The following is a 19,575-nucleotide window of genomic DNA, read 5'->3' as shown; positions in this document are numbered from 1 at the left end:
TCGTATCTGAATACAAGTACCTTGGTGTTTTGATTGACTCCAAACTTTCATTCAAAGCTTAGGTGAAAAAGGTCTGTAACCAGGTCAAATTTCAGGTTCACTCGAGATTATATGTCAACAGAGGCGGCTAAGATGTACATGCATTCCATGGTCATTTCCCATATCATTTACTGGTTGCAGGCTAGCAACACTACTCTAAAACCAATAGAGTCTTTGTATAAACGAACACTTAAAATCCTTGACAAGAAACCGGTGTATTTTCATCATTGCCCAATATTAAAAAAATATAACTTGTTGAGTTGGGAAAACTTGATTAAATATGTAGATGTTTGTCATATGTACAAGATTTTATATGGTTTGACCTCTCCTCCGCTCAGACAGTTTGTCAACATAAGAACAACTACATATGGGTTCACAAGCGGTTCAGCAAGAGGGGATTGCACCATTCCAGCAACTATTAGAGAACTGGACACATATAGTTCATCTAGAGCTCATTTAAAGAAATGGTTAATTAGTACTCAGCTCTGTCAGCACTAAGACTTAGTCGCACCTTGCTGTCCTCAGTCTGTCTGTGCTGAATTTCCCTTGCTGTCTACTGTCACCTGTCGCTATCTTGCTATCTTGCTACTGCCAGTCTGCCTTCATGTACCTGCATGCATGTCTTATTGTGGTTTTGCTTTTATTGTGTCAGATAAATTTATGTATTTTACATACTGTGCATGCTTTTTGTATCTGTGCTTCTGCTTTGCATGTTCTAGTTAGTGTTTAACAATGCAGCTCAATGTGGTCTTATTCAATCCACTTTTCTCTTAACATTAATATCTTCATGTATTTATTGTCTTGCATATCTTGTATCATGAGTCTCTGTGTTGCATGTTTTAAGGATGTCATGAATGATGTTTTTTATTAATATTATATATGTTCTTCTTTCTTAATTTTATTAATTATTCCGCATGCTCATAAAAGACCTCAGTAACTTTGTAATTTCAATCTCATTTTCATATTCTGTTTTTAGGGTGACTCTGTAACTTCTGTCCAGGGACTACAGATGAAAAATAGCCTCTTGGCTAACTCTGGAGCTTTTACAGCAATGTTTATTAATGTGCACTGTCCCTGTTAAATAAACAAACAAATAAAAATAAAAGATAAACCTGCTCCACTCTCCTTGTGACACCATCATATCTTAAAGAGCTGATACCTTATTACCCCACTAGAACACTGTGCTCCCAATATGCAGGCTTACTTGTGGTTCCTAGAGTTTCTAAAAGTAGAATGGGAGGCAGAGCCTTCAGCCATCAGGGTCCTCTTCTTTGGAACCATCTTCATTTCACTTGCTACCATTATTATTGTTGTTATTATCATTATTATTAGTCATATTTTTACTATTACTATAGTTCTTGTTGTTATTACTGTTGTTGCTGTGTATTATTATTATTGATATTATTATTCATCATTTTTATTATAACTATAGTTGTTACTGTTGTTACTGCTGTTGCTGTGCCTTTCTGTGTCTCCCTCTCCCAGTTCTGTTCAAGGTTTCTTCCTGTTAAAGGGGAGTTTTTTCTTGCCACCATTGCCAAGTGCTTGCTCACGGGGGAATGTTGGGTTTCTGAAAATTAAAGAGTATGGTCTTGACATGCTCTATATGAAACGTTTCATGATATAACTTTTCTTATGATTTAGTGCTATATAAATAAAATGGACTTGACAGTCTGAAAGCTAAATCTGCTCAGACATCAGCCTTACTTGCGAGTCGTTCTGAGAAATGACTAGAAGTCTGTTTGTCTGTGTGTTAATCTCTCTTTTGCTGAACTGTGTTGTGCGAGTGCAGTGGCGGTGGAGTTGCAGTCCTGTTGTCCTGCTCATCAGCTGATCGGGTCTGTTTCTGCACAGGTCTGCATGTGCAGTGGAGGAGAGAAGCAGAGATGTGGCATCCCTGTGTTGACGTCAGAGAAGAAAAAGTGTAAAAAGGGAAGCTGGTCGCCTTTCCATTTCTTCGGGAGGAAAACACTACGTGTCTTGGAGTGGAGATTAACCGGTTGTAAACTAGTAATTACTCGAGTACTGAACAAAGCTGAGTTAATCTTAACTACCGTGGTCAAATGGCAAGATAAGAAAAATGTTGTCCTTTGTCCTTTGTTGTCTGATAAGAGGTTTCTCTCTATCAGTCTTGCAGCTTTCACCACAAATACAGAGTTATCTTTTAACAGCAAGCTGAAGCATTGCACAGAACCAGCGAGGATACAATACATTATATATACAAAGATATTATATTGATACGATGACGCCATCAGTTGCAGGCCACACTCAACCAATGGTAGTTGAGAGCTGGGTCCATGGCGGAGTTCACACTGAAGTGCAAACTTCTGAGGCATCATGGGAGTTTGAGTCTTCTGATGGACTCCCTCTGTTCTTTAGAAATGAAGGGACCATGTGGTCTGGCTATGTGAGACCGCTACAATGTTGAGGTGACGAAGTATTGAATCGTGAATCTTGTATTTTAATTAACATAAAGGTTAAATTCATGTTGAAGATCAAATGTTTAAGAAGTGTTGGGCCTCAAACCACAAGGTCACACAGAGAAGGCCTACATGTACCTGCTGAGGCCTGACCACGAGGTGCCTTTTCCTTTGTTCCCTCTGAGAGAAAGGAACAGCGCCAAAAATGCTACTCACAGACAATGAGAGTCCATTGCAAACTCCATTTTCAGTGATGCTTTACAAATTTCACACCTCGACAAGAAACAGTCAACATACAGTCTCTCATTGGCAGAGACGCTCCTGCACAGCGGAGTGTCATGATGACAGCCATGACATCACCACCCCTTTAAAGTCAGACGATGCCCTGAAAAATACGCACTCCATGTTGAACTGAACTAAGGGGAACTTCAGTCCCCCTGTGAGTCAGCTTGACTAACAGAGGCAACACCGTGCACGTTTTTCCCTCACCGAAGTCTTTCCCCTCACCAGACGAGACGAGACTTCGCCCGTGTTCACCCGAACACCATCCCTGGATCCGAGAGAGACCGCTGCTGCAACCAGCGCTCTCAATTCCCCAGCAGATGGGAAAAACGGATTTTCTTCCTGGAGACGTGGAACTTCTCTGCCCCGCTCTTCTTCAACTGAGTCAACTCTGCGACGCCATCTTGCTATTGTCTAACCCAGACACTGCCATACTTCCGCCATTCATTTCTCACGTGATGTGACTTCCTCCCATAGTCACGTCCACGTTGCAGACTGACGACATCATCACGTCAGGCTACATCACCATCTTGTCTCACACACACGCATTCCCCTGTATGTGTTCAACCCTGTACATAGCTGTTTGTGTTTTGCTTTGGTAGATTAGATTTTAGAACAGTAGTTTATTGATCAGAGCATTTGTTAACTTTGTTAATCTTGCTAAGTTTAATAAATGCTGTTATGTCTTTAAAGAGAAGTTCTTTTGTCATCATTGTGTCTAACATTGTTAAAAGTGGCTGATTGAGGGAGTCAGAGCCCGAATTCAACCCTTCTTTGTTCACCCTTGAATGTTGATATCTCTCAGATATTAACATTCTAGGTGAACTCCGTAAATGAGACTACCTTGTTTGGTTATTGGTCCCGGTTTCCGGGTGGTACCCCGTATTTGTTAATTCATATTAAAAATTCTATTAATTGTTATAATTAATTAATTATCATTGATAATTGATCATTATTGCAAATAATCAACTGTGCTCCTCACAGATCCAACAGTTGGTGCCCGAATTGATTGATATTAATAGTCTTTTGATTTCATAATTAATAATTGTCTATGATAATTATGAATTATTACTAATAACCAAACACACTCCTACCCGTCCCAACAGAAGTTAAGAGTGAATCAGCCAGTGTAGGATTTTTAATGTTATATTAAATATGTTTTAATTATGAAGCTCAACAAGTGTGGATAAGCATTAAATCTATGAGGTCAAATTCCATCAAAATTGTTAACATTAAAACTAAGATTTGAATGTTTGAAAGCATGTTTTAAAAGTGTTAACTATGGTTTGAAATTAAACATTTAAATAGTATTTAAATATTTGAAAACATTTGAATGTCTAAATCTGAAGGGGATTTTACCTCATAATAATCATCCTTATGTCTACAGTTTAGAGTCACCACAACTTTCACATTATATTAATCTCAGCACAGAAGTAAAAAATGGTATCTGACCTCAGAGTTTCCAGTCTACATTGTGCACGCTCCAAAAAATCACACAGCAGCTTCACTCCTGAATCCTTCAGGTTGTTTTTGCTCAGATCCAGCTCTCTCAGATGGGAGGGGTTGGACTTCAGAGCTGAGGCCAGAGATGCACAGCTGATCTCTGACAAACTGCATTCCTTCAATCTAAATAAAGATTAAATCATGTAGTGTTAGAAACAGATTATTCTGCTTGAAATCGTTCAGTGTTTCATAATCTGTTCTCTCTCTCTCCAAACACCTGAACCCAACAGGATGCAGGTTAAAAACTGTCAAACACAAACAGTGATAAAGAGCTCTCATTAATAAAAATGACAACATGCTGCTGCTTCAATAAAGACGTAATGACTCCACCAGTGATCTATACAAACTCATGTTGTGCAGCCAAACACAAGTTAAAAACACCAACATTTATTTCAGATTCTACTCATCATCCAAAAGTTTACAAAGATACCAAATATGTCAGGCTGGATTTTGGAGAAGTGAACATATTTATTCTCCAAACATGTATAATATCTCAGTTTTATGGAATGATGAAGCCATAAAAATCATGTTATCTTGAGTTTTAATGTTTCAGTCAGTCTAAACATCACATTTCATCATAAAGATTTAGAACAAACATGAATTTCTTTTAAAAATTTAAATTAACATAAAAGGTTAACTTTAAGGTGAAGATCAAATGTTTAGGAAGTTAAGAGTGAGTCAGTCAGTGTTGTAATGTTAATGTTACATTAAATATGTTTTAAATATGAAGCTCAACAAGATGCTCAGTGTGGATCAGCAGAAAATCTATTTGGTCAAATCCCATCAAAACTGTTAACATTTAAACTAAGATTTGAATGTTTGAAAACATGTTTTAAAAGTGTATAAGTATGGTTTAAAGTTAAACATTGAAATGGTATTTAAATATTTGAAAAGAATATTTGAATGTCTAATTCTGAAGGGGATTTTACCTCATAAAAATCATCCTATATCTGCAATCACAGTGTCATCACAACTTTCACAGCATAACAATCTCAACACAGAAGTAAAAAAGGGTGTCTGACCTCAGAGTCTTCAGTCTACAGTGTGGACTCTCCAGAAAATCACACAGCAGCTTAAGTCCTGAATCCTGCAGTTTGTTGTAAGTCAGATACAGCTCTCTCAGATGGTAGGGGTTAGACTTCAGAGCTGAGGCCAGAGATGCACAGCTGATCTCCGACAAACAGCAGTCCTCCAATCTTAATAAAGAAGAAATCATGTAGTGTTAGCAACAGATTATTCTGTTTGAAATTCATTCAATGTGTCATAACTTGTTCGTAGCCAAAGAACGTTTAGAATGTAGAAGTTGAGAAAATGGAAACTCCAAACACCTGAACCCAACAGGATGCAGGTTAAAAACTGTCAAACACAAACAGTGAAAAAGAGCTCTCATTAATATTAATAACAACATGCTGCTACTTCAATAAAGATGTAGTGACTTCATCTCTAAAACTAACTGTGCAGCTCCACCAGGGACTCCATCTATACTCATTCATGTTGTGCAGCAAAACACAACTAACCTTTCACATCATATTAATCTCAGAACAGAAGTAAAAAATGGTGTCTGACCCCAGATTCTCCAGTCTACAGTGTGGACTCTCCAGAAAATCAGACAGCAGCTTCACTCCTGAATCCAACAGGTTGTTGTCACTCAGATCCAGCTCTCTCAGATAAGAGGGGTTGGACTTCAGGGCTGAGGCCAGAGAATCACCGCTGATCTTTGACAACTTGCATGTCCTCAATCTGAATAAAGAATAAATCATATAGATAAAAATCCATTACAGTTCATTAGATCCATTCAGGTTTTAAATGTATAATTTATCGAATAGTGAAAAAGAGCTCTCATTAATATTAATGACAACATGCTGCTACTACAACATCTTAATGAATTAGCCAGTACAGCATTTTATTGCTATTATTAAGTTTTTAAATCTGCAGCTCTAACACAGTTAATAGTCTAAACACCTAAAGAAGAAAATACACATTTATAGTAAAATGCTCAGTGTGAATCAACTTAACATCATAATTATATCTGCAGTTTAGTGTCACTACAACTTTCACATCATATTAATCTCAGCGCAGAAGTAAAAAAATGATTTCTGACCTCAAAGTCTCCAGTCTACAGTGTGGACTCTCCAGAAAATCACACAGCAGCTTCACTCCCGAATCCTTCAGGACATTTGATCTCAGCTGCTCCTCATCATCAGTGTTACTCAGATCCAGCTCTCTCAGATGGGAGGGGTTGGACTTCAGAGCTGAGGCCAGAGATGCACAGCTGATCTCTGACAAACTGCATTCCTTCAATCTGAATAAAGATTAAATCATGTAGATAAAAATCCATTATAATTCATCAGATCCATTCTGGTTTTAAACGTGTAAGTCAACATTGTTGTGTCCTAATCAACAAACTTTTCCCTGAAATAAGCAGATTGACTTTGTCATTGTGTTATTGTGGATTATCATGCCAGCCTTCTACAGAAATCATCCAAATGTCATCACAACATTCAGACATCTATTCATGTCAACACAGATCAATAAAGTGCTGCTGACCTTGATCAAGTCTGTAATAAAGATCAGATTAGACATCTTGAATTAAAAAGCTTGTGCATTACTTTTATTTATCCTCTTCCTGTAAATGGTAACAATTACATGTCATTTCATTAAAAACACTACAGAACTTTAGTAAATACAGAAAAATAAACATTTTTGCTCCTACTGAGGCACGTATTTCTAACCACAGATTTACTGTCATCATCACCACTGACTGACTGTGATCACTGCTAAACACCAGACTTTCATATGATTTCCCTTTTACTGGTGGTGCAGCTACCCAACGTGACATCATTTTCTGACAGGAAGCATCATGCATATGTTGAAGTGTCACCTGTAATTGGTGGCAGCTCGGACACGACTCATGGTACAAACCACATTTGGAAATATGATTTGCTTTCTTTGACTGTACTCCTGTATGAGAGTTTTAAGGTTTGTGTGAGAGAGACTTTATGTTTAATTTCATGCAAAATAGTGTGTTCTCAATGTTTTATATAAAAGACATTATTCCTGAAAATGCAATAAAAGCCTTGAACTTTTTGTTTACAGATTTGAGTTGGACACATGTAACAAAATTATAAACATTAAATTGGTCTCACAGATAACTGTCCAATAATTTAAACAGTTTTCTTACAAATATCAGAACTTTTCAACTGTAGACTAAGTTCAAAGTGAAACCAAGTGTTTAGGCATTTTGGACTTTAAACTTTTTAGTGATTTGTGAAAAACAAATGAATCAAATTAAATCTGAAACTTCTGTCATGAATTTAATTAACGGGGTATATACAAAATGTAAAAGAGGAAAACACATTCAATGGACTGACCTCAGAGTCTCCAGTATACAGTTTGGACTCTCCAGTGCAGCAGACAGCAGCTTTACTCCTGAATCCTGCAGGTAGTTGTAGCTTAGATCCAGCTCTCTAAGATGGGAGGGGTTGGACTTCAAAGCTGAGGCCACAACATCACAGTGAGTGTCTGAGAGTTGACATCTCCTAAGCCTGTTATTACAAATGATATTACATTTAAATATGCTAAAATCAAACACTTTTATCATAAATATAGACACTATGCATTTTCATGACAAAGCAAATTGTGTTTGGTGGAGTCAGTAGTTCCATATAGTGGATATACGGCAGGTATTGTAAAATGCTGTCAGTTGTGATAAAATGCTTTCAAAACCTTTTCAATGCATATCCTGTAGTTCTTTTTCTAGATTTTTATTAAAACTAGAAGGTTGAGGATGACAGAATAACTGTGTTCATAAGTGTAAACACATCAACTACAAAGTTTTTCTTGCTCTCAAAGATTTTTTTTACAACAGAAGGACAATTGTTTTGACGATAACTGGTGTACAATTTTGGAAACAAGGACCTGTAACACAAGCTGAACACACTTTAATAGTTTGTTTTATATTGTGCATGTATGTAAAGGAGGGATATATGATATTCAGTTGCTGATATTTAATTGGGTGAGAAATAAGAAAATGTAATTAGGTTATTGTTTTGGTAATGGAATTTTAGTCACTGTGGACCAGTGACATCATTCTAAACCTGATTGTGAACAGGGATTTTTTTTTAAGGTCAGGTCTTCTGTTGGTACTGGAGCAGACTGATAGTAACAAAGCAGACATGGTTTTAGAGTAGATTGTAGTATATATTATAGTCTGTATAGTCTTGCCTTTTTCTCCTCTGCTCTCTGTGTTGCTGCCTGTTTGCACAAGGCCCGTGTAATTTACAAACAAAAATAACCTACATTGTTATGATGAATAATTTTGGATATCATATTAGTATCAGCCACAACAAACAAATAATTATCAGTTGTTGTTATTGGACCTGAAATTCCACATTTGTGCATCTCTATATATATATTAGATAAATTAGATATTAGATATAATGATCTAATAATACAGCATGCACTATACATTTACATTACACTATTGTAATATTGATATGATTGGTGTAATACTGGCTTTATAATTTTGATATCTTTGTTTCCCAATCACTCTCAACACTGTAAAATGCTACCTTAAAAATGTTCATCTTTGTTACATCTATAAAGAGTACACAATTTTGAGCCCAAAGAGGCTCTTCAGAGTTGGGTACAGAAGCAACAGGAAGTACCTAAAACATTTTGGACTGAGCACGTGGACATGAGAGATGTGTGTGTTTTCTGCAGTGATTGATTTATAATGTTGATAATCACATCTGGACTTACACAGCTTTCCTGCAGTTCCTCACGGCTGGGATCAGTCTCTGGCGTCCCTCCAGTGATGTGTTGTACATGTTCAGGTCCAATTCATCCAGAACCTCCTCTGACATTTGCAGCATGTAGGCCAGAGCTGAGCAGTGGATCCCAGAGAATTCCTTCTCTGATCTGTCCTCAGATGTCAGGAAATCTTGGATCTCTTGATGTACTGAGTCGTCGTTCATCTCCATCAGACAGTGGAAGATGTTGATGCTTCTGTCAGGAGAGACTTTGGTCTTCTGCTCCTTCAGATTGTTGATGGCTCTCTGGATGATTTTTGGACTTTTCACTGTCTGTCCCAGCAGGCCTCCTAAGAGACTCTGGTTGGACTCCAGAGAGAGGCCATGAAGGAAGCGAACAAACAGGTCCAGGTGGCCATTTTCACTTCTGAGAGATTTCTCCATGGCTTTCTTCAGGAAGACATCTAGGGATGTATAATGGTCATTGTCTCTGTCATCACTGTCATCGTCAATGATTTCATCATCATCATCATCATCATCATCACCATCATCATCATCATCATCATCAATGACTTCATCATCGTTGTCGTCATAATCATCATCAATGACTTTATCATCGTTGTCATCATCATCATAATCATCATCATAAATGACTTCATCATCATTGTCGTCATCATCATCATCATAATCATCATCAATTACTTCATCATCGTTGTCGTCATAATCATCATCAATGACTCCATCGTTGTCGTCATCATCATCATAATCATCAGTTACTTCATCATCGTTGTCATCATCATCATCATAATCATCATCAGTTACTTCATCATCGTTGTCGTCATAATCATCATAATCATCATCAATTACTTCATCATCGTTGTCGTCATCATCATCATTGTCATCATCATCATTGTCATCATCATCATTGTCATCATCAATGAATTTATCATCATCATTGCCCATGAATTCATGACGATCATCATGAATGTCATTATCATCATCATCCACATTTCTCAGGAAGTCCTCCAGTACCTCTGTGTTGCTGTTGGTGTAACAGTGGTACATGTAGACTGCAGCCAGAAACTCCTGAACACTCAGATGAACAAAGCAGTAGACTGTTTTCTGGAAGATCACACTCTCTCTTTTGAAGATCTCTGTACAAACTCCTGATAACACAGAGGCCTCTGAGACATCAAGACCACACCGCTCCAGGTCTTTTTGGTAGAATATGATGTCTCCTTTCTCCAGATGTTCAAATGCCAGCCTCCCCAGCTTCAGAAGAACTTCTCTGTCAGCCTCCGTCAGCTCTTGTGGACTTGTCTCTTGTTCCAAATCATACTTCCTCCTCTTTGTTTGAACCTGTGGACTTGTCTCATGTTCCTCATCATACTTGTGCTTTTTCCTCTTTGCAAGAACCAGCAGGAAGTGTGAGTACATGTCAGTCAGGGTCTTGGGCAGCTCTACACTCTGGTCTGTAGTCAACATGTGCTCCAGAACTGTAGCAGTGATCCAGCAGAAGAGTGGGATGTGACACATGATGTGGAGGCTCCTAGATGCCTTAATGTGTGAGATGATTCTGCTGGACAGCTCTTCAACACTGAATTTCCTCCTGAAGTACTCCTCCTTCTGGGTTTCAGTGAAGCCTCGTACTTCTGTTACCCTGTCAACACATGGATGAGGGATCTGATTGGCTGCTGCAGGTCGGGAAGTTATCCAGATGAGAGCCAAGGGAAGCAGATTCCCCTCAATGAGGTTTGTCAACAGCACATTGACTGATGACTTCTGTGTGACATCAGATACAACCTTCCTGTTCTTGAAATCCAGTGAAAGTCTGCTTTCATCCAGGCCGTCAAAGATGAACAAAACTTGACAGTCAGTGAGCCTCTCTGCTGTGACCTTCTGTAAAGTTGGATGGAATTTATGGATCAGCATCAGAAGACTGTACTGCTCATCTTTGATCAAGTTCAGCTCCCTAAACGAAAGCAGAATCACCAGACTGACATCTTGGTTTTCCAAGCCCTCTGCCCAGTCCAGAGTGAACTTCTGCACTAAGAAGGTTTTTCCAATGCCAGCTATACCATTCGTCAGAACGACTTTGATGATGTGTTCTTGTTGGTCAGGTGAGACTTTAAAGATGTTGTGGCACTTGATTGGAGTGTCATGGAGGGTCTTCATCTTGGAAGCAGTCTCAAGCTGCCTTACTTCATGTTGGGTATTAACCTCTTTACTCTTTCCATCTGTGATGTAGAGCTCAGTGTAGATCCTCTTGAGGAGGGTTCTACTTTCTGCTTCATCAGTTCCTTCAGTCACACGTTGACATCTCCTCCTCAGACTGAACTTATATATACCCAGAACCTCCTGCAGATCACCATCAGCTGATAGAGAGGAAAAATATAGATCTGAGCAACTATCAGTGAGTTTACATGCACTTATGTAACCAGACTACTCAGAGAAACCAGGTTACAGGGGTAATCGGGAAATGTGTTGACATACAAAGTAGTACCCTGTTTACTCTAAGTCTGTGTGCACAAGCAACAAATCTGATCAGATTCCCTCTCTACACTGACCTTATTCTTAAAGCTTGCCTTTCTTATTTCAGTACTAGTGATAGAAGACGTTCATTAGTCCTGACTTTTTGCTCTTTTTTTTTCTGTGTGTCTGAGTCAGAATTTTTCCTTGCAATGCGAATGTGTCTGAATTAAAGGAACAGTGAAATGTTAAGTGGTGGAGACCAACTTATTTAGATATCTAGAAGAAGCTTTGTGTTAGTTTCAGTTTTAGTTAGACTTTAAATACCAGGGTGAATCACTTGCAATGATCTCTCCTTTCAGTCAGCTGCTCCACTGCAACCCTAACCCTATCTCCAGTATTTTGTTAAGTACATGTTATGTGCATACATGGCAGAGAAATTGACGTTCTCCAGGAGAAATCTACCTGGGGAAATCAGGATTTCTGATCCCCATTACAGTAACTAATAATGGTTACTTTGTAGGACCACCCGTCAGACTCACGTCACTGCCCACCTGGCAAAAGTTCATTCATGCCAGTGTCTGTTGATAAGTGGAGGAGATAGCTTGATTTACTGTGGTCATCAGTTTGCATAGTTTAGGGACTATGTTCTAAAAGGTCTATATCTCCCACACAGTTCTTTCTATGTTGACATAAACCTACACAAATGACAGCTGAGACTTTAATGTAGTATCAGTTACTTTATTTTAAATTGAACGTGCTGAGGCACAGAACCTGATGAACAAAAAAAATTGTAACTGTCCAAATACTTGCTGACTGGACTGTATATAAAATTAGGAAAAGTGTAAAGACACAGGCTATTTCTCCTCACAGATCTGCTGCCTGGATGTGATGTCATGTTTGTCTATTCCTGTGACTGACCTTCTGCTCCTGAGCCGATGTTTGGCAGTTTCCCCACCAGATCATTCCTGCTGATCTTCTTTAAAATATTCTCGATCACTTTCACAGCTCCAGCAAATTCATATTTCTGCACCATCAGATCCACTGCATCCCGCCTCTCTGCCTTCGACAGCTGGCTCTCTTTAATGGGTGGGATATCACCCACCTTTTCATACTTCAGGGACCACTTGAAGTTCTCAAATTCATTGTCTCTTAAATCGTCCAGAATGTCGAGAAGGTCCATCTCTGTCATCTTGGCTCTCTGGTAAAATCAGGGAACATTGATAAGAGCGCAGTTAGGTTTCTGTTTGTGCCAGTAGAAACTCATTCTTTGTTTCTACTGGATCTGACTGATTTGACAAAAATGCTAGTTTGGCTGCAGTCATTAAAGTGTTAGAGAAACTCAAGAGGATCTTCAGTAAAAACATCTCACCACAAGTCTACTCAGAAGCTGTTATGGAGCTTTCTATCAGATCAGGTTTTCTCAGTTTCTCAGTTAAAATTTATATTTTTATATAAAAATGTTGAGAATAAATGTTCAATGTTAAACAATAGTTAACAAAGTAATCTCACCACAAAGTCCAGTTAGTCTTCCGCTTTCAAAACTAACCTGTTTGTTGTGGTTCAGTGGACTCTGGAGCATTTACATGTTTTGATTGGTTTATTAACGTTAAAGTGAAATCCGTCAACTGAGAGCACCTGAAAATAAGAATCTAACCTGATTAACCAAATTAACCTGATTAACCCTGAAACATGCACATGTAAATTCACATGTGAATTTTGACACAGTGCCCCTCTACAAGACTGATAATGCTGAACCCACCTAAAGGCCCTCATCATTTCAGGTGATATTGTAGGCATTGTCTCAAACATGTTTAAATAGCAAATAACAAAAAATAATGTTCACACTATGAATATGGGGTCATGTGCTTCTGTGCACCAATCAGAATTGAGCAGTATTTCAATCAACATGTGATGACAATCATCGGGTTGTTCTCATGTTACCAGGCCCCTGTCAATCAAATCTGGCCAAGCCACACCCACACAGTCCTGGCAATTTGAGTGTTACACCAAATAACTAATATATAATTAATATAGCTTAAGTCCTAATCTGCAAAGTCAGTAGTTAATCCAGTTGTCAGATACATTTGGTGCAGTAGAGAGTGAAATATTCACCTAAGAAATATATTGGACTAAAAGTATAAAGTAGGAGAAAATGCTGACTCAAAATTGCTCTTATGTACAGGAAAGTATTGAATAAATCACCTCCAGTTTAATAGGCACACAATGGTTTTCATTCACTCACAGAGGGAACGGTTTCCTCTCAACTCAATGAAACATATAAACCATCTCCTTTGTCATCATGGCACCTTGCAGATAACTGAATCTGAACTGCAACATTTCCAAAAACATGTGTTTTGCAATCTTAAGCTATTCCTTCCCTGCTCACAGACAGCCAAGTTTAAATTACTTTGTCCAGAATGACGATAAAAAGAAATATCTGCAAACATATTGAAAACAGTCTCAAACATGAATAAATGATCATGTCAGATGTGAACATTTTCAAAAACAGAGTTGAACTTACTCTACTTATTCCTGTCTTATCTTGCGTCCATCAGTGCAGAAGCTCTCTCATGTTGTGACAATGTCTGAAAAAGAAGTTATTATTCACTCAGTGAGACCACCTGCTTCAATTAGAACTCCACCTTTCAGTATTCAACTCTGACTCTTCTACTTCATCAGTCCCTGTTACGATAGGATGCCCCGAGGCTAAACTCATATCACATGGAGAAACTGAGATTTAAGCATTTAAAATGTCAACATAAATGGGAAGACTCTTAGGGTCCTTTTTTGCAATATCTGCACTCAATTTGACTGTACAGTTTTGTATTTATATATAGATTGTGTTTTTTCTTTGTTTTCTTTTTTTTATACTCCTACTTTTGATGGTTTGCGATTAACAGTCACATGTGGATGACATGTACTACTGTTATGAAGTTTTGTGTCCTTGACACATGGTTAAGAACTTAGTTATTTTTATCCCTCTTCCCTGGTGTGTGTGTGTTTGTGTGTGTGTATGAGGGTGTGTGTGTTTAAGTTGGGTTTTGGGCATTGATTTTTGTGTGATTTAGAAGTTGTATGAATAATTTGGCAATAAAAATAATATTTAAAAAAACCCCAAAAAACCTGACAAAGACAGAGGCCAAACACATTGTTTGGTGTAACTGTATCTCTATAATTGTCAGCAATGGTAAAGACTGTCTTGGGTGCATTAAACTATCAGTCTGTTATTATTTTACATTTTTGTTATTGACAAAAACATATAAAAAGACCCAAACCAACAATGTGTTAGTCTGTTTCTCAATACTTTCCTCCCTCCCTACTGTGTTTGTGGCTCAATCAATTCCAAAAACAGCTGGTCACTGTAGTTTTTAATCAAACAAACAGGAGAGGATGCATTTGTTGGGGACTATTTTCAGTGGCGGATGAATCCAGATTTGGTGCTCTAGTGAGTATTCCTGTCAGCAGGACTGTGTGTGTAGGATTGGGTCAAAATAAACCACAGTGTGTGTGTTCATTGTGATGTAGGAACATGTCACCCAGTGCAACAGTGACTCATTGACGTGTTTTTAATAATTTATAACAACAATTGAGGTTATGGCACAGAGGAATAAGATATATCAAGCTTTGGATACACACACAATACTTGTATTAATAAACTGATATACCAGCAGAACCAGGAAGAACTTATTTTCTGCTGATACTTTTGCAGTTGATGTCACACAGTGACTTCATCACACTAAATACTGTTACAGCCGACAGTTTGGATGTTAAAATTTTTGTGTCAGTGTTCTTACTTCATATCTGAGGGTCCAGGTTCATTACTGAAGTTCAGAGGATGATCATTGGACTGGTCACTCTTCATAGACAGCTGGATACTGGAGACTCTGCTCTGTCCTCCTATTCCTTCACACAAACACTCATCTTGTAGATTTCAGTTTGAGAGGTAAACCAGTAACACTGATTATGAGATTAGAAAGCAAGATTCAAGAGAAACAAGTCTGTTCAAGAGTCACAGCAATGAGAGAGAAAACAGGAAGTAACACACACAAAGAAGTTAGTTTTTCCCTGTTTTGTTTCTGCTTTTTATATTTACAGATGTTCATGCTGACTCTTCTTCCCTCTACAATCCTCAGATAAACAACTGGCTCAGAGAATTTGACAGTAAAATAATAGTAATGCTGTATTAATACTCACTCTGCCTCATACTTTTTCACCTCCTACTCTGCTCCGTTGTCTCAAAATGGAGTCTTAACCGTTCCCTTCCTGTTTTCACACACCTGGATCAACAGGTCATTGTTGCTCCTCCCCCTTCTCCATTTACTGGGAACTACTATGATTATCTTATTTATTAAAGATGTCACATGCCTAAGATGAAATGGTCTGCAAACAAAGCCACATTTATGCCATTTATTGTCAGTCATCTTAAACTGAAAAACATCAAAGAAAAATACAAGACTCCTAATTCATTGAGTGATTATACTTTTTAAATAATTCCACTATTCTCTGCCCATATAGTACATATATGTTAGTGTTTTGATATAGAAAAGGAAGACAAAATAAAAACTGAGGCCTTAATGATGACATCATGTCAAACATTGTCATAATTTTGAGACTTTTTGCCACGTTTGATCCTTTTGCATTGTTTGCTGCTGATGCCTCAGAGTCACCAACAATGACTGAAAGACATTTAAACTGGACGTTTTCTCAACAACAACACAAACTACGACCTCTGAAATGACCAAAGAGTTCAGTCAACACCTCTGACACTTTAACAGAAATAGCTTCAGATTCACTGGACTGCTATTTACTGCAGGGATACTGTAAAGGTTGTTATTTTGTCCAACCCCCTGTATGTAATGTATTGTATTGTATTTATATATCTGGACAGTGTACAGTTTTTAACACAAGTGATGCTCAAAGGAGTTAGCTCAAAGCTAATTTGTATGATTTGTTATCCTGAATATTAATAAAGTATCTTAAAAAAAAAAGATAACTAATTATGGGATTTCATACATTGTTATTTAATGCACAATATGTAATTTCTGCCGCTAGGGGGTCTCTTAATCAATACAATAACAAAAGACGGAGTGTGATGGCGGTGTGAAGTAGTGTAGGATCATGGGAGTTTCTGTCTTCATTTTTAAACAACCAGCTTGTCCAGGATAGGATTATTTCAGTGTTCATCATTCAGGATGTTTTTACCAGGAGCTGAATTATCACCAGGAGGACAAAAATGTTTGGTGAACAAATCATGGTGTTCTGGAGAAAAGTTGCATGACATGTTTTAATTTGATGGATATGCAGTATTTAATCAGAGTCATCCACGATGCTTTAAAACATTTAATAGCAACAATTACTGAAAATGGATATATTGTTTTGGTATGAATCCAAAGCCTGCAGGCCCAGCAGTGTCACATATGCAACATAAAAAATACTGTCATTACTTTCTGTTCAGTATCTCAGCTGCAAACTCACTTTAAAAACTCAGCTCTTAGTCAATATGATTACTTCTTACACACTGCATGTCATAGAGACCTGCAGGAGATGTGCTGTCCTCTCCAGCTGATAGTGTTATGACCCTTTTTCATTTATTTGTTTCTGCTCCTGCACTAACCACTCTCTCCTCATCACTTTAGTGTGTGCATTCTGATTGCTTGTGATAATTTGCAGGTGGTGCTCCTTGATTGGCTCAGGTGATGGGATAGCTGCTGGCTAATTGGCTAATGCAGATGATTTAAACACCATCTGAAGACAGCTTCCACCCCTCTCCTCTCTCCCATTCCCAACAATGGAGGCCCTCCTACTAACCCTAGAGTGTGTGTTAGTCAAATGTATTTGAGTGGTTTAGTGTGTTGTGGAACTAACTCGGATAGTATCAATTTTTGGGCCATATGTGGTATTTAACTGGCACATGTGGCTGAGATATAGCATGGCGAATCACATGTGGGCCAAACAGTTTACCTTTCGAAATCAAGTGTTCCCCTTCTGTAGACACTTTTAAGGCTAAACTTAAGACTCAAATGTTCTCTCGGGCCTTTGAGTGTCCTTAAAGCCTTATGTTTTACTATTGTTTGTTTATTTTTGTTTGCATATGGGATAGTGTTGTTATGTCATCTCTGCTCTCTGTTTTAATTTACTTTTGTTACTTTATTGTACAGCACCTTGGTTAACTTAAGTTGTTTTTACATGTGCTTTATAAATAAACTTGATTTGATTTGATTCACTTGTTATTGTTATATTTTAATAATAAAATAAAGTCTATAAATGGGTAAGAGTGATCAAAATTAATCTGAACAAATTTCAGCACCCATGCAACTATTAGCATTTGAGTCTGAGATCATAGAAACAGTCACAAAAATGACTTAAAAATACTTTTTTAAAGGTTAAACACACTGATGAGAAACCTTTCAAGGAGAGACTAAGATGAGAGCTGTAAATCAAGTAACAGTTGGCAGACTCTTCTGATCTGTCTTAACTGAGAGTTAGTGCCTCTGTACAGAATAAGTGCATAGCATTCACACCCCACTAAAAGCTTGTTCACAACATCAGATCTTCTTTTTCAATGGATAAAGTACCGGTGTAAAACTGACTTCTACACGGAGTGTTGCATTATGTTTTGTTTGTAGCCTGAATGTTGCTAGGCTAGCGAGTGTCTTAAAGTCTGTTTATAGAGAGTCAGTCAGCACTAAAAGTGTTTTGTGAGTCCAGTTTAACCTACAGGAGTTTCTGAGGGATCCTATGACATGTTTTTCTGCAATAGAGGAAATAAATTCATGACAAGTGAAAACAAGTCCAAAGCATCTTCTGACGTCTCTACTGTAGAAACGGACTATATCAAGCTGCCAGGTAAGTTATCATTGACACAGACAGGTGACACAGGCAGTCTTATAAATACTAACTGCCAGAGAAAATAATTTTGAGTGCTTCCAAGATCCTGGTAGGAGAGTGTGTGACTGGTAAAGTTTAAAACACAACACGTATTAATACTTAAACTGTACAATGTTTAGCTGTCTGTGCTGATCACATAATGTTAGCTGTTAGCTAATGTTGGCTAGCGGGTGAGCTGTATATGTTTATGTTAATGTTACACATGTATTTGTGGGAGTGGGAGATCTTGCGCTACTGTTGATGTCTGGTGTTATGATGGAGACACTGGGAAACGTTGAGTCTGTTTATTTCCTGCCTCGCATGTAGTTTTAAATGAGGCAATACGCAAATTTCTCTTAAGGGCACAAAAAGGGTCAGTTCAAAGGTTAAATGGGGTGTTCACAATAAAGAAAGTCAAATTTAGATTTGGAAATAAAACCATTTTGCTTGGCATTTTCCAAAAAAAGTCAAATCTCTTTTTGAAAGGAAGACGTAGGGTCTTTTTGTAAAATTTGTCTTCTAATTGAGAAAGTATCTCTAATCAATATTTGTGAGCATCCTGGACTATTAAGGCACCGCCCTCATTTGCAGGTTTAAAAACAAGATTATTATCCCTAATGAGTGCAAAGAGGGCAGTTTTTTCACCCTGAGACAAATTATGGGAACACTGAAGTTGCTGCTCATTCATTTTCCTAACATCCTGTTCTACAATTCTGCAAAATGTATTAAAAGAGGGATTAGACACCTTGGGGCAAAATGTGCTTTTAGATTTAAAATGGCTAGAAGATAAGGCACCTGCTGCCAAACTATGACACTTCGAAAAAAAAGTGCTCCAATTTAATTTGTCTAAAGAACTTAAACAAGTGTACCTTTAAACCAAGTGTACTGACACTACCAATGTTGGGTACAAATGATAGTCCCTTAGACAACAAAGAAAGTTGGTCATTAGACACTTCTTTGGAGGAAATGTTAATAACTGTTTTTTGGAGAAGCTGCGTGTCTAGGGACGATGCTTTTCTTAGTTGTGCATCCCCCGTGTCTACACCTCTTTTGCTTTTGTTGTGTTGGTGTGACTTCTTGTGCGTTCCCAAATAAGATGAACTATGGGGTGTAATGCTGGAGTCACTGTCCATAGTAAAATCACTGTCGATGGATGATTCAAAAATAGCCAACGAGGAATTGGTTATATCACAGATCATCAACAATTCTCATGTACACCTGAATAGTCTTTGTAACAGGTG

General features: G+C 37.9%; 1 protein-coding gene across 1 annotated transcript; it reads right to left on the bottom strand.

Annotated features, from left to right (window-relative positions):
* Positions 1 to 1,792: 1,792 nt before the first annotated feature.
* Positions 1,793 to 15,273, bottom strand: LOC121888534 (NACHT, LRR and PYD domains-containing protein 12-like). The gene is made up of 11 exons (XM_042400139.1): positions 15,262 to 15,273; positions 13,989 to 14,052; positions 12,386 to 12,665; positions 9,970 to 11,370; positions 9,006 to 9,459; positions 7,616 to 7,789; positions 6,346 to 6,546; positions 5,811 to 5,984; positions 5,267 to 5,440; positions 4,194 to 4,367; positions 1,793 to 1,895 (listed from the first exon to the last, which is right to left on the bottom strand). The coding sequence occupies exons 3-11, from the start codon at positions 12,654 to 12,656 to the stop codon at positions 1,793 to 1,795; spliced, it is 3,126 nt and encodes a 1,041-aa protein (XP_042256073.1). The 5' UTR covers positions 12,657 to 12,665; positions 13,989 to 14,052; positions 15,262 to 15,273.
* Between the last annotated feature and the right edge of the window lie 4,302 nt (positions 15,274 to 19,575).

Source organism: Thunnus maccoyii, chromosome 21 (assembly GCF_910596095.1).
Source record: "Thunnus maccoyii chromosome 21, fThuMac1.1, whole genome shotgun sequence".
Lineage (NCBI taxonomy): Eukaryota > Metazoa > Chordata > Actinopteri > Scombriformes > Scombridae > Thunnus > Thunnus maccoyii.
The sequence above is the reverse complement of the archived record's forward strand: the minus strand, read 5'-3'. Positions and strand labels throughout refer to the sequence as shown.